General features: G+C 39.6%; 1 protein-coding gene across 1 annotated transcript; it reads left to right on the top strand.

Annotated features, from left to right (window-relative positions):
• The first annotated feature begins 19 nt into the window (after positions 1-19).
• LOC135475047 (tumor necrosis factor receptor superfamily member 16-like) lies at positions 20-26073 on the top strand. Its single transcript, XM_064754787.1, has 6 exons — positions 20-256; positions 13768-14549; positions 15296-15469; positions 17090-17189; positions 19609-19643; positions 22609-26073. Exons 2-6 carry the CDS (start codon positions 14075-14077, stop codon positions 22848-22850), a joined length of 1026 nt encoding a protein of 341 aa, XP_064610857.1. The 5' UTR covers positions 20-256; positions 13768-14074; the 3' UTR covers positions 22851-26073.
• The last annotated feature ends 1921 nt before the right edge of the window (positions 26074-27994 follow it).

Raw genomic sequence — 27994 nt, 5'->3', positions numbered from 1 at the left:
CTGCGATATAAGCTAATGTTAATTTTGGTAATCCCCTTTTTAACGGAAAGCCCCAAAAAGATCACGATGTCGGCCTAGAGAGACCAGTCATACCACTGTGCACTGTATACACAACTGGATCGATACGAGGGCCTGTATATAGGGCCCTTATGATTAATCTGGGGGAGACAGGGCCAAGGTGCCGAGCGAGCTGTGGTGATTTATTTCAAAACGACAGTGATTATTTGTAGCTGCGAAGTATACATCGACAATACAGGTAAGGATCACTTACATGTTTAAGTTTTCCAAGATGATCAAAAAGAGTTCATAAGTAATTCAGTATAGGCCTATTATTCCAAAATTTATTGTAGTGTATACGTACTGTACCGTACACAGGTTATATATTATATACCAGCTCTTGGTAATGTACATAAAGATTTTAAATCCTTTAGTGAACACCGTTGTGGCTTATAACATAACTGCGCAAAAAACACGTCACTCATAGAGGAGTTAGATCACGTGGGTTTTATTCCTCGTAATATAGGCGACGACTGTTCACTATATGTAGCTTAATTAAGCCTATGTATGTTAAGTTATTTAATGATAAGTAACCGACAAATCAATGGATAGTTTGTATCGACGAGGAAGTGGACACGAACAGAGTGAAACTAAGTGAGGGGTCAGCTCTTATATAACTTTCAACAGGATTTCAGTAAACAGGTTATACATAAAGGCTGAATGGATGACATGGCACAAAACAAGCCGGGAGGAGAGCTATTTTGATTGGTGAAAAAGCCCTATATATAAACACCTAGGGGTCGGTCATGATCGCCCAGTGATCGCCCAGAAGGCTACACAGAAAGACGTACATGTGGTGCTCAGAAGAAAACTATGGGATGGTATCGGCCTACACCCTCAGTGTTTGGTAGCTATACTCACTTGTTTTTCTCTGCCACTGAGATTGCTTCATAGATAAGTGTATATAATTTACTGTTTGTGTATACTTGTATGGCTGCAATATATATATATATATATATTTGTACATTTATATATCAAAAGGAATGTAGGAAATTCTTTAATTGTGAGATTTTTGATGATAATGTGGATGTATTTTCTGACAACATTGTGGACGCCATTAACGCTGCAGCCATCAAGACAATATCTAAATCCTCTGGTGATATGAAATACAAAATGTCAGTTCCGTGGTGGAATACCGAATGCTCTGCTGCCGTTAGGGAACGTAAACATCTCAAGAATCGAGCACGTGGTACACGACATTACGATGATATTACATTGTACAAGAGGGCAAAGGCAATAGCTCAAAGAACAATCAAACGAGCTCAGAAAGATCATTGGTGGTAGTTTTGTAGTAATTTATCCGAGAATACATCAGTCAAAAACGTTTGGACTCAAATTAAATCCATTAATGGCAAGGGGAAATCTAAAGCTATTCCCACCATTGTTCATAACGATTCTGAATATGTCACCAATTCAGATAAATGTAACATTTTAGCTGACAGCTTTTCCTATGTCTCCAGCTCGAGGAATTATTGCCCTGTATTTATCTCTCATAAGGAAGAAATAGAGAACGCTCATTCTTTTGAAAATATTGCATTTGATGAAATGCCCATCCATGATGATTTTCCCCTAATAGAGTTAAAGCAAGCTCTTTCAGTATCCACTGACTCGTCACGTGGAGAGGATTTGGTTTGCTTACTCTATGTTGTGTAACTTGCCTGAACAGTGGCTTACGGTGTTATTAATGTTATACAATATGGAATGGACCCAAATGAAACTCCCCTTTAAGTGGAAAAGTGCTATCGTCATAGGCCTACCGGTGCCTAAACCCGGCAAGGATCTAACTGCCCCTTCATCGTACAGGCCCATCACGCTTAATGCCACTTTTTGTAAAGTCATGGAAAGGATGATTAATGCTTTTTTGGTGTGGTTTTTAAACAAACACAATATTTTCAGTCCAGTTCAAAGCGGTTTTAGAAACAAACGTTCTACAACCGACCATATCATCAGTTTAGAATCTTCTATTAGAAACGCCTTGTGTAATAAGGAATATTTGTTTGCTGTGTTTCTAGACTTAGAAAAAGCTTATGACATGGTGTGGCAAACTGGTGTCCTTATGAAAATGAGAAGAATGGAAATTGGCGGAAAAATGCTCGGGTGGGTGAAAAACTTCCTTTCGGGCCGCTTTATTAAAGTAAGAGTCAGTCGAGACTACTCTCGGCGAGTACCTGTAGAGAATGGGGTGCCCCAGGGTAGTGTTTTATCTCTTTTTAATATTGCAATAAATGACCTACCGGACGCACTGTCACCAAAACTGACATGCACATTATTTGCGGACGACAAAGCTGTATGGTATGGTTCCAGGAGTCTTAAACTCTGCACCAAGTACATTCGACAGGGCTTGGAAGACATCATGAAATAGAGCTTAACATGGGGCTTTAAGTTTTCATCAGTTAAAACCGAGGCTGTCATCTTTACACGAAAAGCTATCAAGCAGGTATCTGTTTCTCTTAATAATTCTCCCGTGAAAATACCCTCGTCTTTCCGGTATCTTGGCGTGATATTTGATAGGCGCCTTACCACACATAGGTTTAATCACATAGATTATACGATTACTAGATGCAAGAAAGTTCTTAACTTGATGAGATGTGTTTCCGGGCGAATCTGGGAGCCGACGGGCAATGTCTTTTGCTACTCTACCGGTCCTTAATTAGGCCTAGGCTTGACTACGGCTGCGAAGCCTATGGTTCAGCGTGTGCCAGTCTCAAAGCTAAACTTGACTCTATCCAGTGCGCCGCACTACGTATTTGTACTGGAGGCTTACGCTCCACTCCTCTCAGCGTATTGTAATGAGGTGGCCAGTTTGGGACGACCCACTTACGTCGTCGGTTGCGTGTTCTAAAGTTTACTTTCAGGCTAAAGTCTGCCATTAATAATTCTGCAACGTCTGTACTTAAACCCTCATATTATGATCAGTTATATAGTAAAAACAGTAAGAAAGCGTTGCCATTTAATTTACGGTCGAACGAAATTTCTGACTTCTGTCAGGCCAGGGATATTTCTATTCAGCCTGGTTGTGTTCCTCATTTTCCTCCCTGGAAGTTATCGAGCCCATTTGTCTCTGTGGAATTACATTCTAAAGTCAAAAAGACGGACAACAGTAATGTATCGTTGTTATGTGTCAAGGACCACATTAAATCAAAGTGGAACAAGTACATACAAGTATTTACCGACGCTTCCAAATGCCCCGACACTAACAAAGTGGGCGCATCTAAGTGTTTTCCAGAAATGAGGTATGAAAAATCTTTCCGCTTGTCTGGTTATGTTTCCGTGTTCACGGCAGAGCTTACCGCAATCTTGTGTGGTCTTAACTATCTATTCGAGTTAAGACCGATTAGCGCTGTTATTTTCACACACTTCTTTACAGGCACTTGGTAACTTTATTTGGAATAAGTCGGCAGCGCTTGTGTATGAAATACTGTATATCTGTACTATACTGGGCTACCAAGGTGTATCTGTGGCATTTGAATGGGTGCCAGCCCACATTGGTGTTGACGGAAATGAGTTGGCCGACAAACTGGCCAAAAAGGCCTTTGATCTACCCAATATATCCCACACCATCCCGTTGTCTGTACAACAAGCTATTAGTTATGTCAAACCGAAATGTATACCAGTATGGGAATGAATGGGATAACTCTATTACAGGAAGATTCTTTTATTCTCACAACCCTCAAATCTCTGTAAGCTACAATCTCTCTCTCAGCTGTCGCTGTGACGAAATACTCGTATTTAGACTCTTGTCTGGTCACATTGAAGCAAACAGCTATGTGCATAAATTCAATCTCCATGACACGGGTTTTTGTGAGGAATGTTTTGTAGAAGATACTGTTACGCATGTTCTTTTTCGTCATATTGGCGCGTATTTTACACAGAATTAACTCGTGTTGGTGTTAGGAACCCGTCAGAAGACAAGGTTTTAAAACAGGTGAGAAATCACAATAAAGTTTTTCAGGCTGTTGCCAATTTCCTCATGTGTATTTAACGGTGTACCCAAGCATGTCTTGAAATGTTATCTATCGTTGCTTGAACATGCGTAATTTGTCAAGGGTCAAAGCCTAGCATTTTCTGTGGACTCAATGTGTTAACACTTCCCGTCTTTACTGTCCACGCGTGTATCCTTATACCACCAGTGTTCTTTGTTATAGCTGTGTAAAGGCTTAGTTCTCTTGAGTACTGGACATTTGTGTAAAGCAGCCTCATTTGGCAGTTTACTTGAGAAAACAATTTGTTCAACGTTTCGTTATTGGCGTGCATCATTCGACATGGATGGGGAAACGCTATTACAAACTAATCAGCCCCCCCTCCCCACCCCCCCCCCCCCCCAAGATCGCCGCTCTGATTTGGTGAAAACGACGGAGGATTATGGGGCTAATTTTATCGAATTTTCCGACTGAGATTGGGTTTTAAGTGTGGATCTGGGTAGGCTATATGGCAGTACAACAGGAAGATTTGATAGTTTGTCTTGTTTAGAAATATAGATGTACCAGTAGGCCTAACCTACCTTTCCTAAAGGTTCGGACGAAGGATTGGAGTGCACGATGTCAGCTTAACTTTCCATGTTTTACATGTAGATATTTGCACGACCCACTATGGCGGAGCGTGACTAGGCTGTTTATGAATGTGCATGACATACCGGTACACCTTACAGCGCATGTGCCGCTCTCTACTGGTTACGCATGGTGCAGGCTAGCTCAGTTAGCTAAGATACTCCGCACGATAACGTAACGCCCGGCGACTGTCACATATACTGGATCCACGCGGACAATTTAACTAAAAATAGCAGCTCAAGCCCTACCTTACACTTGGTATGCACTGATTTTATGAGTCGACCAGTATGTATAGTTATGTCACAGCCAGCGTCGGTAAACCATCCTTTAACAGTGGTCCAGCCGTTTAAACTTTTGAATCGAACAAGTCGAACCAACGTCCATCTTGTTTTGAATTCGAACATCCGTCGAGTCCCGGCAAAGTTCTTGCAGGCTCAGGGACTGAATATCAAAGGTACCACAACTTTAGACAACTTTACCGAGTGTAACTTTGGGTGACCTGTCAAGTGACCTGGCGGCCATTATGTGTTGAAGTGAAAACATTTTGGAGTCACTTTTTCCAGAACTCTATGTCCGATCAACTTGAAATTTAGTAAATATAACAAGCGTTCCCTGGGCGCTATTTGGAAGGAAAAAGAATGCAGTGTGTATGCAAATTAGATACAGTAGAAGTGATGTCATGTGAAAACGAAAAATTTGAATGTGAGATTCTAAACATGTTACCTTACGTAGTTTAGCGTCCTGATCACGAAACGGTTCTTTTTTTTTTTCGTGCGATGTTTCCTATTGTCGCAAATTTCGATCACCGCAATTTCCCCCATATTTGCTGGCCCTGTGGCGTAAAGCTGTAACAACTGTGTAAATGGGCTATATATGTACTGTACTGTATATAAAAATGTACTGTATGCTAAAAATCGTTCAACTGTGTTAAAAAACACAAGACATGCTACCCTAAAGCTAAGCTGAACGTTCCTACCGTAACGCCCAGCGTTGGTCATATACACTTCCACGCGGACAATTTCTCCAAAAAGAAAAAAAAAACCGCTCGAACCCTACCTTAATTTTGCTATTCACCGATGCCCTGAAACGCCCGAAATGTAACATGTCAAAGCCAGCAATGGTACACCATCTTTCAACAGTTATCCAGCCGTTTAAACCTTTATCCTACCCAACATTTTCTTTAAGAACTGCATGCCCTGTATAAACAGAATGTTAGGTTGGGTAAAATTGTGTCTCGATCTACGCAGAAATCAGATATTGTCTTCTCGGAATAGGCGAATAAATAAAGGTGACCTCAGTTGTACATGTAGTGACATGATCTGCTCTAATAACACAATTTTTGAAAGACTGCGTAAAGCGCTACAATATACGCTGCCGACGGTATTACTCGTTGGCCTAGAAAAGGTAACATGCGTGCACTGCTGACAAACTTACTGTCGATATGCAGTTTCAACACAGTGGTATATATGTATATGTATGTATGCTTGGGGTTTAACTTAACGCACAGGTCGTACTTAACAGTTTCATATGACGACCTGAGTCATTAGCTTAGGTGTATGTACATGTATTGTGTCTTTGCCGCTAAAGTGCTGCCGCCAACGAAGTATCATACCTTATGCACCAGACACGATACCGCACCCAGTCATGTGCACGTTGTGCAGTACTCACGAACGCTATATTCAGTTCTATTTCTCAATAATATTAACCAGTGATTTCTTATCCATGCCTTCTCTATAATTATACCAGAGATCTTCAAACTTAATCTTGCGTGCATTCGTGGTTCAAACACAATTCTGGGCTTATTCTGAAGGTCCACAACCCATCACCTCGAACTTTAATCTGAAAGAAGTTACCAGTATACTCTGAACATTTCCAGTACATCCACTACTCATTCTAGCCTAGGTCTTACCATGCACAGGGCCCGGCTAACATAAAAACCTGAACTAGCACAATCTGTCATAAAATACGAGCTATGAAGACGCTATCTCTTACACCTTAGGCAAGCGAAGCGATCACACAGTGATATGTGTCATTGCATATATCTTTATTTTATGGGTGTTTTATGATATACTCAAGAGTATTTCACTTCTACGAGGACGGCCAACATTAATATCGGAGGAAACCAGTCAGAACTTGGGGGAAACCCTCGACCATCCGCAGGTTGCTGATAGACCTTCTCACGTAAGACCGGAGAGGAAGCGAACATGAGCTGGACTTATACTCATTAGTGAGAGGCTCCTGAGTTATTGAAAACCGAGCTGCGACCGGGCCACGTAGGCCCCCATGTAACTAACAGGCTTACAAAGTATGCCTTTACTTACCGAGAGTGTGGCCCTATGCAAAATTGTTCTCGTTCAGACAGAAACGTACAGATGATGTTTCATACATACAAAAGGTAGATATTTCTTTTTCTAAATTTTTTCGGCCTTAATTAAAGGTTTTGAATATTTTTATTTTCATATTAAATTAACATCTTCGAGATAAGTCGGTGTTAAAAGAATCATTCAGTGAGTTTCTCGACCCAATCTAATTTAACCAAGTGACATAATTTTACATTTGAGCCCGAGAGAGATCCTATCCACGCAGCCTTGGTTTTTTTCTATGTTCATTTTAATCCCGAGTATTCATAATATGTACCTAAGCAAGTTAGTGCTTCCGAAAGTGACTTTTCAGATCCATCCAAAAGTATCTGAGTATCATCAGCATACTGGCTTATTTTATGTTCTGTGTCGTTTATGGATAGACCCTTTATGTTATGATTGCTTCGTATCATTGAACCCAAAATCTCGGCACATAAGAGAAAAAGATATGGAAAAACGGGATTGCCTTGCCTACAGCCCCTGCCAATATTAAACACAGTGCCATTTTGAAGAATGCGGGCAGAGATATCTGTATAAAACAATTTAATCCTTGATCTCATATCATTTCCAAAATTGAACATCATAAGCACTTCTTCTATGAATTTCCATTAGACAGAATCGAAGGCTTTCTCAAAATCGACAGATAGTAGTCCCGGGATTCCTTTATCTTTGGTTTCGAAGATGATGTCGTATATTAGACGTATATTTTCTGCGATACATCTTCCTGAGATAAAACCTTTCTGGTCTTCATTTATGATGTAATTAAGGACAAGTTTTAGTCTATTCGCAATACAAGCACTGTATATTTTATAATTTACGTTTAACAGAGTAATGGGGCGCCAGTTTTTAAGTTGTCTGTTCATTTATTTGGGTTAGGTAAGCATGTTATAATTCTTGCTTTTGAGATATTGACATATTGACATTTCGCCTTTTGCAAAACCTTCATTGCCTGATCTTAGAACAAATTGTTCAGCGTCTTTCCAGAACATTTTATAAAATTCAACCGGAAAACCATCCACTCCTGGAGTTTTGTCGTTTTTCATATTTCTCAAGGCTGTCGTTAACTCTTTGAAGGTCAGTAAGCCTTCTAATTTGGCTGCCTCCCTATTCGAGAGTCTGTCTAGTTTTATATCTTTTAAAAAAACCCTAAGGTCATTTCTCTCTTTACCTGTTTTCCTGTACAGATTTAAGTAATAATTTTTTGTGCCGCTAAATTTTCCGTCGTTGATATATTTCTTTTCTGTCACCAATTGTTAATTTTGAAATCAGTTTGTTTGTATAATTTCCCTTCTCCAGTGCCAAAAAATATTTTGTCGGTTTTTCCCCCCATTCAATTTTGTTTGCCTTTGATCTGATTAATATACCTTCCATCTCTTTTTCTCTCAGCTTTTCTCATTGTATTTTCAGATTATTCACTCTGTCGAGCTGTAAATCAGGTACATTCATAAAATTGTCTTAAATTTCGTTTTCTAGTAGTTCAAATTCTTTCTCCAGTTCTGTTTCTCTCCTGTGTTCATTCTTGCGTTTTGTTGATGAATATTTTATTGATTCTCCTCTTAGTTTCATTAGCAGTTTTTCTAAAAATAACTGGTCACTAATGCAAAACTGTTCTTTGGAATATTTCTTATATTTTCTATGTTGTAAACCAGGGGACAATATTCGTCTATTGTTTGGTTAATGGTGTTTTTTATTAAATCGATGTAAGTTTGGTATTTTAAGAGTGAACAGCTTAATTTCCAGTAACCCTTACCACAATCCCTTTTTACGACTTTACACTTTAGTGTTACTGAGGAGTGGTCACTCCTATAACCTGTGATGATTTCTGCTTTTGTAGAGATATTGAAAAATATCCTTTGACACCAAGAAAAAATCGAGCCTAGCTTGTTTTTTTTTTATTCTTGCGTCGTTATGTGTATCGTCTGTCTCCTTCATGCATTTGCCTCCAAACATCTGTATATTGTGGATATTTAGGTCTGTAATATTATAAATGCCATGTGGGTCAGTATCTACACTATTTATTTTGTAGTCAAAATTGGGAATTATAAGAATTATTATGCCTTTTGATTGAGAAGTGAAAAGGCTCACCCATGCATCGTGTTCCCATTCGCTTTTAAGAAGTCACTATGTGTATCCTGAAAGCAAATAATGAAGTATTTTTCCTTTCTAAAAAAAAAATGGAAAACATCCTTCCTCTTCCAATCCTTGGCAGTTCATGGAGACTATGTTCACTGCCTCGGCCATTTTTGGAATTATATAAGTGCTACTTCACATATTCAGTCATACAAGCATTCATCCTTCCGCCTGTCATCCTATAGCACGCAATGCCTTTGTAAATACAGCACAAAAGGCAGTTGGCATACATAGACTCATCATCTTTGTGGTTTGTGAAAGTATTCTGTGTTTTCCAAAATACATTATTTAACAAAAGTATGTGGGAAGTCGACATTTTGTACCAAGTAAGAAGATGTGGACTACATATATACAGTTCACAAAAACACAATTGATGAAAACAAAGAAAGGTGGAAAAAAGGAAAGGGATAAAGCGCAACATGTTGGTAGAACAGGTGCACATCGCACATATACAGAAAAAGTCCTCATCGCGATCAGTGAAAACTGTTCTTTAAATAAACCCTCCTGTATTCAGTACGAAAGTAAATGTACCTATCCATACACGCTTGAATTCATATACATCCTTCAAAATATTCGTATACATGTCTACACACAGAACACACACGTATATGTCATGAAAACAAACACCATATACACCTATACATATACACATATACATACCAATCTTTGCATTGTGAGTGGACCATAGATGACCAGCCTTTGTGTTGTCAGTCGGTCGATAACAAATATATTTCTTTTTAAGTGGACAACCATTGGATGGTGTGAAGATAAGGACGACTGTTTGTTTCAGTTCACACAACAGTTTCGTGTTTTCGGGCCGTAAAAATCTGGTTCCTCTAGCCGGATTGGTTTCGTACGGGTATTTAGAGGACGAAATAATGAGTCATTCCTTTTGCGTGATGCAACAGTGTAGGGCGCCTTATGAATGAAGACGTAGTGATGTTGATGCTTGTCAAACAGTCACCGCAAGCCGGTATAAGTGGCATAGAAGGCGTTTCTATCATGTAATGATGTAACCATTGAGAAAAACAAGCATAAAATTACTTGTATGTATAACATCATTGGCCTTGTGTGTTCCGAGTGGTATAAGTGAAATCATTTTTAAATTTCCTTTTACACAACAATTTTCAAGTGTTTTACATGGCTTCTTTTCAATTGGGATATAGCTACAAAGAGTGAGTAAAGTAAGACACATTGCTTTATGGTAGAACTCTTTCTCATGTATTGCTAGTTACGTTAGACACGTTGCTTATGGTAGCACTCTTAATCATGTATTGCTAGTTACGTTAGACATATTGCTTATGGTATCATTCTTCCGCATGTATTGCTAGTTATGTTAGAAACATTGCTTATGGTAGCACTCTTCCTCATGTATTGCTAGTTGTGTTAGAAATATTGCTTAAGGTAGCACTCTTCCTCATGTATTGCTAGTTGTGTTAGAAATATTGCTTATGGTAGAATAGCTACTTACGTTTCTATGTAGACGAGAAAAACAGATCATCTCTCAACAGTGAATTTCTGACTTTGCTTCGTTGTCATGCAACCAGAATTGATGTAGTAGCTGACGTCCTCCCTTTGAATTGTATGTTAGTTGAGAAATGGCACACACGAGCGCGCACGCACACAGCACGTGCTGGACATAGACTCCCATTACAACTTTTCGGGAATGTGACTCTGTGTATTTTAGGGTGTAAAGTCTTTTTGCTGCCAGCTTGCCGATTTTGGTGAACAGGTGAATGCTTGGTATCAAAATGATGGAAATTGCCTAAGCTTTGGGCAGGTATGAGTTTTAATGATGAAAGTTTGAAATTCTGGGCGAGAGGACACAAGGGGACAGGTGATATGAGTGACGTTCCCTTGTCGCTGCTATGCACCCCTCCCAACTACCGGCATAGAAAGGTCCATATTTTGACGGTCAACCTATGTCAAGGTTTTTATGGTTTCTTTCTCACAGGCTGGGTCAGGTATGCACCACAGCTTACTGGCAACGGAATGTTTGGGACTGAGCTACAGCGCTAAACGTTAACATTGTCGCTTATGGAAAATTAATGGGGGTGTGTGGCCTGCTTACACGCATACTTAAGGACAATCTGATATCGTATAAAGGGCCTGTCTGACTAGGCTAGGCTACTGCTGGTAATATCTCATATCAATGACTGCAAGTACAAGCCGTTAATATATGTTATTGTAGCGCGCCTACCCCGTAATATGCGGACAACAGAGGACGCTTATGGCTGAGGTACAGGTGTGTTTCAATGAATCAGGTCACACTTTTCTGTCCTTCGTGCACAAATCACTGAATCGCCTTTTGTAAGTCAAACTGTGACTCATATACACGTGCCCTGTGCGGTAACATGCAGTAATTCTTTCAAATGGCTCCAGTATACATGTGGTGTTGAGGTGCAGGTACAGCCGCTTTGTTAGAGCACCCGGGGGTCTTCTTCGAATTATCACGACGAAACCTGTGGTAACGTTATCTGACTTCTTGTTGAATCTGATCGTAATTGTAGGTATTCTTGTTTACATATATATACAAAATAATGAGAAAATCAAAGGCCGACATGTTTATTTATTAGTCTACAACTTGACTTGCCAAGTATACTGACACTCGGATGCCTGCTTTGCCTATTCATTTTGGATATCCTCTAGGTTAAGTGAGAAAATGTTAACGTTGCCAATTTTATCCTTTATAAAAAAAACCGACAAATAGTATATTCCTTATTTTGGAAAAGGTTTAGGAAAAAACTTAAACGACCACACTGTTTATCTGGCATGCTTCTGGCAACTCTATAAATCAAGTTTTTAATCAATAAATCAACTTTATACTCTACACAGGTACGTAGCAATTTACAGGGATTCATACACGTCAACCTACATGTAGAGCGCAGGACGTCTTTATCAGTTCTGTCTGAAAGTTTTGTTTTGATTACGCGTTCGCGCCACGCACTCCCGCCAGTATGACAATCATCCCATCATAATATCTGCTGTCGGTCGCCTATCAGCTACGGGTTTCTTCTTACTTCTATGTAATCGGGTGGGGGGGGGGGGGGCGTCACCCTCTAGAAAGGTGTAATGTCACTTGTCTTATTAATTCTTTAGGGCCAAAATTGAAATGTTATATGTTTGATATTACGCTACCGACCCTTCAAAAAGGCTCCGACCGAAATTCTTTTTTTGAGTGTGTTTTTACACATGCCAGTTATTTGATTTTATTTCATTTAATTACTTGTTCTCTTTTTTTGTCGCCAGTCGTTATGAATATCACTGTTTACAGGTGACGGGCGCTCTTTCCAGATATAAAATTTCCTCTCCAGTGACCAGTGTCATTGTGTTTCCACTGGGAGTCGAGATAACTCATTTTGTGAAAAAATCATTATAAAATGTTCTAGGAAACCTTGTGAACATCGAAGCTGTCAGCGTCTTACGACGGCAAAACATGGAATTCTCAGTGATCTAATTCTTTCCCCCACGCCATATTTTAAAACACACACACCTAATTTCGCGAAATTGAATTGTTGAGAATTTTGGCTCTGGTTATAACCGGCGTGAAATGTTTACAAACACTGACGAAACGTGGACACAAACCTGTACCTCCAAGGACTTGTTCAATCTATAGCCATAACCCACTTACGTAGATCCCGTATTTATTTTTTTGAGAATTAAATTAATTCAGTCATAGACTGGTATAATCACGGTGAGAAACGGAGATCTTACTGCATCATAATACCTGCTGTAACATGATCAAAACGGAAAATTTTTGTTTTAAACCTGTTCATGTAAGCTATCAAAGAATCCCCAACACACAGAGGGTGCATGAAGCTGAGAATTTATTGGTATAATTTCCTGAGCTGTCATTCATGTCACAAATGCCATATGCTTTGGTGGGTAGAAAATGCCTCTGTTTACTGAGACATTGTTGCAAAGCGGAAACCATGGTAGTGACAATAGAAAGGGCAGGTGCATTTTAGAGGCAGGAAAGTTCACACACAAAGCTGATATGTTCCATCCTTTAATCTTCATGCAACACATCAGGATTTTGGCTGGCCTCTTCCTCATGTATAAATGTTTTGGACAGTGTAAATTAGGTCAAAGCTGGTGATCTGAGCTGAGGCTCACTCTTCATACTATTAGACATGCATGCAGTTACATTGAATGATGTATTGAGGACAGAATAAATGTTTGATCCTTCAATTTGTAATAATGATTACAAAATTTAACTGCCAGTGTGGCTTTTTGTAATAACTTATTCCTGTCAAGAAGACAATGGAAAATTTCATTTAAAATGACAATTACTAAACTGGTAGATGTCATGAATGAGAATAACTAGTAACTTTTAGGTCCTTAGCACCATAAACACTCTCAATACTTTTTTGTCAAATGATAATTATTACAAATTGCGTCTGCAACGTCGCTATTCTCATTCATGCCACCTGCCAGTTTATGTATAGTCATTTCTCCACCTGCCTGTCTCTTCGCCTCATATTCCGGGTACAGTGAAACCATAGGCGACTTTGACTAATAACGGTACTGCGTCTTAGTCGCTATAGGGGTTTTACTCAATTGCCCGAATCATACATTAATGATATTTAGACAAAGGCATAGTTTTATATCGGTCGAAGTACCTAGCAACTCATTCAATAATTATGATGTGTTTTTTTTTATTACTTTTTCAGGCGAGTCAAGAAAAGCCTAGCAACTTGACCCTGTTTTCTGTCGACTCACGGTTATTTACGTTGATGGTGTCATCATCTTCCTGTGTACCCGGTCGCTAGGCTCTGGCTTGCCCTATCGTCCTCTCTCCAGCCTGTTTTCAGTGGTGTGATCTTTTAGACCGTGGATCACGTCTGTGTGGGTTCAAGCCATCAGTCCATTCTACCGACACCGACTGTAACGACAAGCTAACCATAGCATGCCCTAAGCTGTGACAGGCCTACTCGTGATCTGAGGTCTAATTTAAACTCCTACGTCCGGCCCTATGACATGGCCCTATGCAACAGCGCCCGGAACACACAGTGTTTCACAGCCATTCATTGTAACATAATGGCGATGACTTGGTTCATTCTTTGGGCCTTGTATACATCTATCGTATTGGGAGATGCCGTGTGTGATCTGGGTTCCAGAGTTGACACTAGTGAAACGTTTACCTCTGAGTCCGGAGTTGTTTGCCTCCGATGCCCACCGGGCTCTCATGTCCTACCAGGCAAACAATGTTCCCCGAACTCAGTTGACCATTGCAGATGTTGCCCGGATGAACAATTTCAGCCTGACTTTGTAGAGAGCGTGCAAACTTGTGCAGACTGTAGCACATGCCGACAGAAGGAAATAGAAATCCAAACGTGTTCATCGACAGCCGACAGGAAATGTGTCTGCGAGGACGGGATGCACCATGATGTCGTGAATGACAGGTGTGAACATCACAGCCCTTGCAAGGAAGGTTACGGAATGGTATCTAATGGTAAGCTAACTATGTTACCAGAGAAAAACACTCTGAAAGAAATCCAGATACTACCTAGGAACAGCTGGATTCGGACATGCAACCCCCAATCTCAATGAACTCAGTTGGTTTTATTTACCCTTATTTTATGAGTTGGGTCGCATATACACGCGAGCTGAAGACGCGACTCAACTCAAACCGACTGTTCTGTCGGGTCCTAGCACTGTGGTAAGCAAAATACACTGAAAATATTAATCTGTTAATTTTAACAGAAAGTCTGTTGTATTCTGCTATTAGCAACATATTAGGCCCCTATTCTGTTAAATATAACACACACATTCTATTAATTCAACATAGCCATTCTATTAGACTAACAGGATACTATGGTGAATATGACACAGCATTATGTTGTAAATACAGAATACATTCTAGCATCAGTCATACACAGTTGTACTCCAATCGTTAATCCGAAGTCGTATGGCCATCTGCGACTAGGGACCAGTTGAGTTGAGTCGGGTTTTAATCTCTCGTGAGTTGCGAGCTTTAAACACTCGTGTATGCAGAGCTTTTGACGCAAAATGAGTTGAGTCTTTATGCCATAGTTTGTTACGTGTGTGCACAAATAATTAGCAACGTCAGTAATTGTGACAGAAACATGCTCAATATTATACGCTGGACTTCAGTCGGCCGTTGTTAGTAGACTTCTACTACGACTTATATGACATAAGAATATACATAGTGTTCTTGAACTTGTATACATGATACAGGGACGAGCACAAGTGACACAAAGTGTGAGCCGTGTCAATCGAACAAAACCTACAGCAACATGAGCTCTGCGTTGGAACCATGCCAGCCGTGTTCTGTGTGCAAACCCGGCGAGTATGTGACGAAGAGCTGTGTCCCTGAAACAGACACTATCTGTGGACCTACGGAGGCTGAAGGTAAAGAAAGCACATGGTAATATTAGGGGTCTCCTGATGTCATATATCTGCAAGTTTGTTTTCGACCATATTTCGGTTCATACTATAAGCAAAGCCCAACAATAATAGGTTAAAAATGATCGTTATTAAAATCTGACTATAAACAACATATGTAAAACCACTAGTAATTAAGATAAATCTAATTAGGATCAAAGACAAAAGTCGTGAACTAAAACATGCATATCTCTTTGTGCTTGTCATATACATATATAAACTATCGTGTAAAACAACCCTCATGTGATAATGTAGGGCACCCCACATATGTTTTTGGAAAATATCATATTTAATATTATTAAGCAGCTATTCGCTGTGAGTTCAAGTCAAGCTGGCTTCCTCTCTGGCCTAAGTTGGAAGGTCTGCCAGCAACATGCGGATGGCCGTGGGTTTCACGCGGGCTCTGTCCGGTTTCCTCCCACCATAATCCTGGCCGCAGTCGTATAAGTGAAATATCCTTGAGTACGGCGTAAAACACCAATCAAATAAATAAATAAATTAATAGTAAGCAGCTAAAGAAATGTAACCAACATAAACCGTAATATTTAACCAAACCCAGCTGACGATTCAGGAGTATGAATTTAACCCTGTTATTGTCGGAACTTTCCAAAAATGTGGGTAGGGTGCCCGAGGGTGATTCATCAGGCTTGTTTTGTGTCATAGTCTGCGTCATTATGTCAAAAATTTAGAAAGTTTTGCAAGTTCTTGCCCATGCCATTGTCTTATAAGACAATGCCTTATGATTGCAAAGGATTTAATCAGTGCAGTGGCTTGATATGGTCTGTATACTGTATGTGTTCTGAGGAATTATTTTGATTGTTTATTTGTTGTGTTGTGTAAAATACAGAGATAGAAACAGAGATACGGTCAGATACGGACATGCACAAATTTATGACAAATGTCACAACAGGATACCCTTAATGTTTAGATGGTGCTGGTGTAATGTTGTCGAGTGCTTAATCCACTATAGGGAGTAGTTTATGGTTTATGGTGCTGTTTTGTCATATGGCAGAAGATATGACGTCGGTTGCATTAAAAATTTAGTCATTTTTCTCAATGGACACCTAAACAAGGGGCTCCATAACAAACAAAACAGCACCATAAACTTTACCATTCCCAGGTTTTGTTTATGGGTTAAAACTTCATGTTTTATTTATGAGGTTGACATGTACTTTGTTTGGTGTTGCGGGTGAGGCGTCCGGCAAACCTATTATCGTCTCGGAATTGTGATGTGTTACTTGATTGTTACTGGCAACATTTGAGGCTCCCATTTGACTTTGAATACTGTAAACTGATTTCTTTATACTTAATTTACCTTTGTTTTGACCTGAAAATATTTTCTCACATTTTTGAAATCTTAAATGAACAAAAATTTCACAGCAACGTGTAACGCCCGTGTTTCAAACCTTGATCGCGCATTCGTGTTATTGAAGTGTAATACATGACCTTTTAATTGATTCTGTTACTGAGGCGATCACTGGGATATGTTCTCCATTTTGGTGTCGGTTTTCATCGATTTTGTTTTGTTTAGTTTTTTATCTGAAGTCTTAAGTACTCATGCTGTTTTGATTTGGTGTTGCTTAACAGGTAACTCCCTGCCATGGGTGGCGGCTCCGGTGGTGGGATTTTTCGTCCTGGTCATTATTATTGGGATCATCTTCTTCTTTTGCAGAACATATAGCACGAGGTACGATATATATTTGGAGTATATTTAAGCATCAGTGGTCATCTCAAACATGATAACAGCTAGATAAAAAAAACTGACAAAATAGAGGACAAGCCCCGCTCCCAATATGATTGACAACACATAGGGCTCTAATAGACCTATGACTATCAACACAGAGGATCGGGTTGAACTATGACTATCAACACAGAGGGTTCTGACAGACCTATGACTGTCAACACAGAGGACCCTGGCAGACTTTTTGCTGTCAACACAGAGGACCCTGGCAGACCTATGACTGTTAACACAGAGGGCGCTGGCAGACATAAGACTGTTAACACAGATGAATTCTGGCAGACCTACGGCTGTTGACACAGAGGGCTCTGGCAGACCTACGACTGTCAACCCAGAGGGCTCTGGCAGACCTAAGGCTGTCAACACAGAGGATTGTAGCGGACGTAAGACTGTTAACACAGAGGATTGTAGCAGACCTAAGATTGTTAACACAGAGGGTTGTAGCAGGCCCAAGACTGTCAACATAGAAGGTTCTGGCACACAGGGATCTGGCAGACCTATACATGTCAAGAGGGTCCTGACATTTCCCTACACGTGTAATATATGCCGGCTTGTGTGTCTCCTCCTCACCTGTGTGACCTCTAGCTGCTGACCTCAGAAAACAAGTGGGCCGCAGTGAATTTAATGTAAGGCCACAGGAAAAAGCACTGTGGAACGCTTCTTTCCTTCTAAAATGCGAGGACAAAGAAAGAAGGGGAACTGTTGAGTCATCGACTCATGTGACAAACACTTCAAGCACAAACCTGTGCATTTTGAATGAATACTTTTCGACAAGAGCGACAAAATCCCTCAACCTCTTCAGGCCACAAACACGTGCATTTTGAGTGAGCATTGTCATAAAAAGCGACAAAACCCCTCAAATCTCTTCAGGCCACAAACATGTGCATTTGAATGAACATTTTTCGCCTAGAGCGACAAAACCCCACAAATCTCTTCAGGCCACAAACGTGTGCATTTTGAATGAGCATTTTTCGACAAGAGCGACAAAACCCCTCAATCTCTTTCAATCCACAAACATGTGCATTTTGAATGAGCATTTTTCGACAAGAACGACAAAACTCCTCAAATCTCTTCAGGCCACAAAGATGTGCATTTTGAATGAACATTTTTCGCCTAGAGCGACAAAACCCCTCAATCTCTTCAGACTGCAAACATGTGCATTTTGAATGAATACTTTTCGACAAGAGCGACAAAACTCCTCAAATCTCTTCAATCCACAAACATGTGCATTTTGAATGAGCATTTTTCGACAAGAGCGACAAAACCACTCAAATCTCTTCAGACCACAAACATGTGCATTTTGAATGAGCATTTTTCGACAAGAGCGACAAAACCCCTCAATCTCTTCAGGCCACAAACATGTGCATTTTGAATGAGAGCATTTTCCGACAAGAGCGACAAAACCCCTCAACCTCTTCAGGCCACAAACATGTGCATTTTAAATGAGCATTTTTCGACAAGAGCGACAAAACCCCTCAAATCTCTTCAGACCACAAACATGTGCATTTTGAATGAGCATTTTTCGACAAGAGCGACAAAACCCCTCAACCTCTTCAGGCCACAAACATGTGCATTTTGAATGAGCATTTTTCGACAAGAGCGGCAAAACCCCTCAATCTCTTCAGGCCACAAACGTGTGCATTTTGAATGAGCATTTTTCGACAAGAGCGACAAAACCCCTCAATCTCTTCGGGCCACAAACGTGTGCATTTTGAATGAGCATTTTTCGACAAGAGCGACAAAACCCCTCAATCTCTTCAGGCCACAAACGTGTGCATTTTGAATGATCATTTTTCGACAAGAACGACAAAACCCCTCAATCTCTTCAGAACACAAACATGTGCAATTTGAATGAGCATTTTTCGACAAGAGCGACAAAACTCCTCAGATCTCTTCAGGCCACAAATATGTGCATTTTGAATGAGCATTTTTCGACAAGAGCGACAAAACCCCTCAAATCTCTTCAGGACATGCTCGAAAAGTGTACTTACATGTATTTCCTTATTTACTATACAAAGACTGTATCTACGTTTCACTCGTCCAGTGTGTTGCGTTGACCATATTTTCGCATTGCGGTAGCTCGGTTGTGCGACATCACAAAAATAAAATGTTATGCTTTTGAAACTTCCTGTGGGATAGTAAAATCAGTGCATATGTACATTTGATTTAGGTATGTCTTTTCTTTTAAACCAGGTCATGAATCTGACACTTGTCATGATATTATTTTCTTATTACTGTTTTTATTACTCGTATTTGGGCGTAACGGTCTCTATCCGATGTTGTCATATTCATAGTGTGCCGATAAACACTTGCATAAAAACTCTATACTGGCTAATAACCCCTTTTCATTTCTATGAAAATTTTGCAGCGATCGGGCTGAAGGTGAAAGTGGAAAGAGTGGAAGTAAGTACAATGCCTTGTTATCACGCGAGATCAAGAATGTTTTTAATTTCTCCAAAAAGTCTTTCAAAAGCTAAAGGCAAATATTTCCAGTGGAAAATTGTAGCGTGCAGTAGAGATGTTCAATCTTCATGCACTTAACCACATAAATGAACTCCCAAATAGGAACAATCAAAGGCTCGTCACTGAATCAAGCAAATTTTGAAAGATATTCAGAGGCACAGATCCAAAAGAAACAGTAGTCTCAGACTAAAAAGACAGATCCAAAAGAAACAGTAGACCTTTCAGATGGAGTTGAAAATTGTCCTCTTCAACAGTGACAGAGAAATTAAACTGATTCGGTAAATAGCTCAACTTTTTCAAAAATGCATGCACTAGTTAACACAATTACAAAAGAGTCAAAATACTCCTTCCCATGTGGACTGGCATCCATGTGCTCACGCTAACGCTGGTTTCAGATGCTGTATCAAAGTAGTCAACCGAATCGGATGAGTCTACTTTCAGTGCAAATGACCAGGATTATGCCGGATTTAAAAAAAAATCTAATCAGTAGAAATCATTTGATCAATATAAAAAGGAATTGTATGACTGTTTTAAAACGTTATGTAGTCAAGAAATTTTCAGTTGTACAATGCTTCATGGTCTGAGGTAACCGCAGTTCCCGGGATAGAACGCTGACCTCCGGCATGTAACTGACTAACTTTCCTACATGTAACGTACAGATATGCACACCAGAAAGGGATAGATGAAATACCGGATAAACAACAATATTGTCAGCTATGGTAAAATGTCTTAACGAAAATTTCTTGTTGTGCATGGAACAGTTTTGGTATTAAGAGCCCCTCGTTTGGTAGGCAAAGCGTAATTGCTGAATTTCCAAAAAGAAAAAAACATATTTGCTGACACCGTTAGCCGATTTTTCAGCTATACACCAGTGTAGCCAGTCGGTATCAAGGCGGTTTAGTCCATGAGGTAGCACTTGTCCAGAAACCAGAAAGAAGTGAAGAAAGCTACAGAAAATGAATCTTGTCAGTAATTCCTGGGATTTGTACCCGATCTTGTACATGTAAATGTGTAAATGGGTAATTCGGCTAGGTTGAAAGCCCGTTATAAACATGAAGGTAAAACCTTTTAAATGTTTACACCTATACAATTTAAAGATACATATATACATTGTTGCATTATGAAGGCAACAGTGTTCATCATGGTAAGTTATTAAAAAATAATAATTAAATGTTTTTCATAGAGACATTGCTCAGTGTAATATCTATAAACTAAACATGCGGATAAACTGAATTAAATCTACAAATTGGCGGGAAAAGCGTAACTGACCGGCACACTCAGTTATTAAAGTGAAAAAAAAAACAGTTCAAAACTGAGAAGAAATTACTGAATATATGTTTATTTCATTGGTGTTTTACGCTGAATTATGAAATGAAAAAAAAAAGAAATGAAAAATAATGTCTTATGGAAGACATAACTGGAGGAGGTAACGAGTTGTTCCAATACAGAAGAGAGTAAACTGTTATTGAATTTATTTGTTCCATTCCCAGTTAAACTTTACTTTTAGTACTCTCAAAGAATAATCTGATAAATTTAACAGAAAGTCTGTTGTTTGAGCAATGCTAGAATGTGTTCTGTTATTAACAGATTGTTCTGTTAACATAACACATATTCTATCAATTCGACATAAACATTGTACTAGGCTAACTGGATATATATTCTGTTGAATATGGCACGGTATTAAGCTGTAATAACAGAGTACGTTCTAGTATTACTCAGATAAATTAACAGAATAATTTTTGAACGGCTTACTCACGGTTGTAATTAAATAAATGGAGAGTCACTGCAAGTAAATAACACAGAGGTCAATCCCTGATGCATTCATTTGTAGAATACCCTAAAGACGAAGTCGAGATAAAACGTGAAATGTTTCTGTATCTATCGGAGAACCTGACAGATGACTGGAAACATTTTATTAGACACCTGCCATGTAAGTATGCATACTGTTTAACGAGCACCCATGAAATTCGAGATGTAGACTCTTTGGTAATTTCATTTAGAACGTTTGAATCCTATGCGTTCCTCAGGAGTGGGTGTTTTGCCCATCTTTTTTTAAACATGTAATGGTTAGGTTTTTTGTCCGATGGGAGTTTTGTCTTTTTATTCCGTGATGTATCCGTGTGGATATGTATATATGGGTTCAGACAAGGAAAGCCTTGATAATCAAGGGCCAGATGGTGTTGTTCTCAATGTGTGGCCCACGTTAAATACAGAGATATGTATGTATGTTAGGGGTTTTAAAAATGCATAAAGTTCAGATGAAAAAGTACGAAAAATTAGTTGTAAATCAGGTCTTCAATATTTTTTTCGATTTTTCTCAAAAGAGAAAATCACTTGAAAATAATCTTGTATGGCGGGTATTTGGGACCACTTCTTGGTATATATAGTCTTTTTGTAATAATGTTATAAATGAGGATATAACACATGTTTAATAAATACATTTGTACGACAATTTATTTATTTTTTCAGCTAACAAATGTCTTAAACCTTGATTTTGATCATATTTATATTTTTATTATATTCATAAATATTATCCTAATTCAGATTAAATGCACATGTTTGGATATAAACAACAAATTTACATTCAAATAAATTTATTACATATGCACAACATCATCATTTAAAACATAATTATAAAACCAAAATGTCGTCCCAAATACCTACATACAGAAATATTTTCAAATAATTTCTTCTCCAGAAAAAAAATCGAAATGTTAAATATTTTTTAACATTATTTATTTTTAACATATTTGTAAATAAGTTTTGACGCTCTTTCATCTGATTTGGCATCATTTTTTGTTTGTTTTCTTCTCCTTTAACAAAATTACGGAGATGAGGGATAAGATTAAGAGGCCATGAAATTAAGGTTTTCCATTCCACTCATTTGTGAAATGCTGTGTTGCAGGGAAAGGAACTAAAGTTGAACCTATCATAACAGCAGCAGAGGAAGCTGAACCGAGAAATTTGAGAGAAAAAATCCATCACTGCTTACTTGCATTTAATCGGCATGTCAATTTGACAAAGGAGCAATTCGTAGACTGCATATCAAGTGACTACACTGAGATAAGAGAACACCTATCAGATATGATCGGTGAAACTACAACTGATAGCGGTACACTGACTGATTCACGTGAACAACGGGACTGATTTTGACCTCCAACTGCAACAACAACAACAACATCAAGTGAGAGAGTGCGATCTAATATGTTCAGACGCTTTTTCAGACTACAGATTTCTTTTCACGCCTGCGTGTCCGATAACGAGTGCATGCCTTATCATCTGTCAAGCCGTGGGTCCTAACTTAGGCTTTTATAAGTCTATAGAGCACCCACACTTTTTTATAAGTCTTGGTACACTTGAAATAGACTCAACGGTAGACACAAAAACAAAATGGACACAAAAATAATTTGTTAAATTTAACAGAAAACCTCTTGTTTGCTTGGGAGAGACTAGAATGCTGTCTGTTATTGCGGCAGATGGGACTTCATCCTGACATTTAATGTGGAGATTTCTTTCAAAAAAGGGTGTACAAAGTTTAACTTTAGGACGTGGTCACGTGCCCAGAGTACCACATTCAAACAGAATAAAGTCTTTGGTGACGTTGGTTTGAAAAAAAAAGGATGCTCAGTTAGGAGGTCGTCAAAACTGAAGGAATGTTTACAAACAGGTCACGTAGGAAGAAGTGACATATGCAGACATGGCCTTTATAGTAGGCTACATGGCTCCTTTCCTAGGCGCAATGGTGAGCTGAGCTGATCTGAGAGTTGTCCACCATGGTCACCTATTTGATCAGCTATCACCAACATGGGATAACATGCCACAATCTGTGTATCTAAAGGCAGTTTATGGAATTTTGATCCAGGACAACGCTTGGCTGCAAGAGGCTGTGATATTTGTTGCTGTCAATGTTGTGTTTGTGACTTTCTGTTAAGGGTATCTCCACACACTGGCATTTTTCGGGTATAGCGTGCAGTATACTATAAATTATATAACACTTTATACATTTATTATTGTGTTAAAGTGTTTACTTGGTGATAATTATGTTTAGGTATATGTTTAGTTATTAATCGGAATGTTTTGTTGGCTACTAAGTTTTCTCTAATTAACCATATGCTTAGTATTGTTTATTAGAAATGTGACAGGTGGTCACAATGATTGTGTAAAGTTATCTCCCCTTCTTACTTCTCTGCACGTCGAAGATGGCAACAGACCCCCATTAATTTTCCATAAGCGACAATGTTAACGTTTAGCGCTCAGCCCCAAACATTCCGTGGCCAGTAAGCTTTGGTGTATACCTGCCCCAGCCTGTGAGATAGAAGCCATTAAAATCTTGACATAGGTTGACAGTCAAAAACTGAACCTTTCTATGCCGGCAGCTGGGAGGGGTGCCTAACAACGCCAAGGGGACGTCACTCGCGGCCTCATCACCACATATCTCCTTGTGTCCTCTCGCCCAGAATTTCAAACTTTCATCATTAAAACTCATACCTGCCCAAAGCTTAAACAATTTCCATCATTTTGATACCAAGCATGCACCTGTACACCAAAACCGGCAGGCTGGCAGCAAAATAAGACTATATACCCTCAAATACACAAAATTACATTCGGACCTCCGAAAAACGGAAGTTGTAATGGGGGTCTGTGTCCTATCACACCAGACAGCTTTTTTCAAAATCAATAATTTTTGCACCACATAATTCCTACCACCTCTCAACCTCACACACAAAGTTAGGGCTTGATACATGCAAAAACTTTGGAGTAGGAGGAATTTAACTTGGGGTACCCTTAACTTGGAAATGTGTCTGTTTATCCGCTCTCAAGCACGAAGTTCAAAGCTCTGTAGTGCACATACCGTTCAAAATATCTCAACCAGGTCAAATGTCTTGGAAAGCTGGCATGTTTATCTGAAAGGAAAATGAAAAAATTTCAACGATTAAGTATTTTACATTTTCCAATAACAAACATTTAGAAAATTATGGATTTTCAAGTACATTTTCTTGCTTACAGCAGTGCTAAGAAAATAGTTACAGGTCAAAAGTGTCAAAATATATATCAAAAGATAGGTAATTTATTTGACAATTCACTTACAAAATATAAGACATGCCTTTTAGCAACTTTGTGCAAAATTTGACTTACAGTTGTACACGGATTTTCAAAATTTCACAAAAAGTCCACTTTGGTCAACATCAAAGTAAACATATATCCAAATTGATATAGAAATGCTCATAGGCGCTGTTTCCATGGATAGGGCTGAAGAAGAGACTAGTATCCCTTTTACAAACTGATTCACATGATAAAACCCTTTAAAAGAACACCCACTCCACCCCCACCCCAACTGCCCTGCCTCCCCCATGGCTGCCATTGGTTGGTTGGCTTACTTCAACTCACAGTGCAAAAGAATCCCACCACCTGTGTTGTTGTTTCAGGCTGCCAGTGTTGCTGCCAATTGCAAGAGAGAAATAGAGGGGACAAATAAGAATTTGCCACTTACAAAAAGAAAGCCACACAGTACATGCACATTGATCATTCAGACATGTTGAAGGCACCTAAAAACAGGGAAAAAGTTATACTTTTTAACCTGTAACAACACATAAAACCTCAAATTATCAGTGAGAATTTACATCCGTAATCAGGTTCCACACTGGGTATTCCTGGGTGGGCATGAGAAATGGACATTTCAACTGCCCGTACATACATAGATGAGGCGGGGAGCTGGAGGGATATGTGTCATGGCGTAGTACCAGACCAATGATGGACATTCTACGTCGGCCAAGGGAGTGGAAAACTGCACCTGATTGGTCAGGCCTTTGAGGAAGCTGAACGGCTAGCAGACCCCACTCACCTAGGTAGATCCCAGTTCAATATATGCATAAACCAGGCAAAGTTCACTGAAGCCATGTTTGAGAGAGAAGGTTGAAAGAGGGAAACCAAGAAGAAAGCTCAAAAGGTATTGAACTAGGATGTGAAAGCCATGTATAGCTGCCTATTTTTTCAACTTGTGTGAGGACATTGGAAACATAAAAAAAATCCCAGCTGCCCAGGGAGGTGGATGCCACACTGGGCCAGATACTACAACAAAAACTAGTTGAGATGTCGCAGGAACAGAGTACTATGTTCTGGTGGAGAAACAGACACCTGGCGGGGCAGAGGCTCATTTTCACAAGGACAATATTCCAAAACATCACAAAGTATGCAAGATACTTGAAATTGACAATTTTTGTTCCATCGCCGTACATAATGTGTGAGTGCACATGTAACTTGTCAGAGAAAAGGATAAAAACACATAAAAAACCTAAAGTTTCTATGTTCTTCTTTACCCTTGGAAACATTCCCCCACAGCTGAGATCTGAACTCTCTAGTATACAACTAACAGCACTTGCAAAGACTTTACACCTGAAAGATGATAGCCTGCATTTATTACTTTGAAGACTTCATCGGTACTGTCAACCAGCTTTCCTGTGGTGGAATTAATTTACAGATAGAAGGATCGACTGTGTATCATGCTGAGGGCGTTGTAGTCTTTGTAGCTTGTGACACATTAGCCTCACACTGGATTGGTGGGTTCAACGAAGCGGTGAGACTAACCGTGTCTGAAGAATATTGAGTGTGGGGCTGAAAATCGAAGGCTTGAGCTTACTTGAATATTTATGATGGTAGGAGGCCATTCAGTTCACATGCTTTGCAGTGTATATACATGGCCTGTATAATATCCATCATGATGATCATTCCAACATTTCTTGAACATTCTTGCAGGTTCTGACCTGCAGGTGAGCCTTTTGTCTTTAGAAGACAGCCTCCACGATATACGAATGAGGTACCTAAGGGGATTTTCCGACTTGACTTCAAGTTCTACACATGCTATGTGGCAAGCATTACAACTTCAAACTTTACATGAGATAGCTTAAAAGCCCACATGTTTCTCCATTGGAAAACATATACCGTATGGAAGGGTTAGCGTGTTAGCACAGCACAATGACTCACAATGCAATCGCAGTGAGATCAAGTCCAGCTAATGCTGGCTACCTTTCCGGTCTGGCACCAACCTGTGGATGGATTGATGTTCCTTGAATCGATTCCGATCGTTTAAAACGTCCAAAACGGGAGAAGAACGGTAGAATTTGGTGAGCACACATCAGAAAATCGACTTCTCTGCGATCGAGCCACTACTGACCTTGTGACGTCACGGTGAGGACATTCGCTGCAGGCAGCTGATGCCCTCTGTATGTGTACAACACAGACAATAAGAGACAATCGCTATACTTTCACAGCTAATTTCGAGATTATTCCATGTCCATTGCAAGTGTAACTTGCGACTGTAGCAACACAATTGTAACGTTACATACATGGTGTGAAAATGCCACAGGCTGAGAAAATATGGACCAGATCTCATGAAAACACCTTTTGATTACGAGGGGCTCGATAGCTATACCTTCTGACAGACAAGGCCGAAAGACGAGCCTTATAATATGCCCCCTCCCCCCCCCACGAAAGAGGAAGGATGTCCAAATTTTCACTGCGAGAATGTAGAGCTACTTGCTTGTCTAAAATAGCAAGGTGTGACATAACTATAGGCAGCCGCTTGTCTTTGCCTTACAACGGCCACCAGGCTACAGACAAACTTTAAATTTGCATCTCAATGTGTTACCAATCTCTGTTTCCATTCAATATAATTCAAGCCTTATTTATTTTTGTCGGTGATACTTTTTTACATAAAACCTTGATTGTTAATAGTTTCACCGGTGTTGAGTGACAGAGTGTTCTCGTGACTGCAACTCACAATACGCTGCTCCCGAGTACATGGATCCTCGTATCGCAATCGGTATCGCTGCCGGTATCGCTCGAACTGGCTAAAAATTTTATAGTCTGGGGACTGCGAAACCGCGCCATATTCTTCACAGGTACCATCATATTTCGATGGATGTCCAGTTCGTGTCCGGCAAACAAGCTAGACGGAAGCGCGTTTGCGTCATCTACGGTAGAATCTCACGGGATGGGTTCTGGAAAAGCACACAGTGGGTAGATTTAGATCTGCAATTTCTTTATAATAATATGGACGTCCAACACAACATTGTGTAGAGCTTGGGTTGTTACGTGACACTGACTAAGGAAGTTTTGCTAGCGAGTATGACTGATTTTACAGGGAGCAGAATACAGAAGACTCTCTTAAAAAATAGAATATAATGCATGGAGTCGGCCATGTTTTAATTGCACGGCTTGTCAATACATAGCCCCGGCAGGTCTTACTGGCATATGTCACCCGACCAGGGGTCCGCGGTCGACAAGATGGGATC

Source organism: Liolophura sinensis, chromosome 9 (genome assembly GCF_032854445.1).
Source record: "Liolophura sinensis isolate JHLJ2023 chromosome 9, CUHK_Ljap_v2, whole genome shotgun sequence".
NCBI classification, from domain to species: domain Eukaryota; kingdom Metazoa; phylum Mollusca; class Polyplacophora; order Chitonida; family Chitonidae; genus Liolophura; species Liolophura sinensis.
The sequence above is the reverse complement of the archived record's forward strand: the minus strand, read 5'-3'. Positions and strand labels throughout refer to the sequence as shown.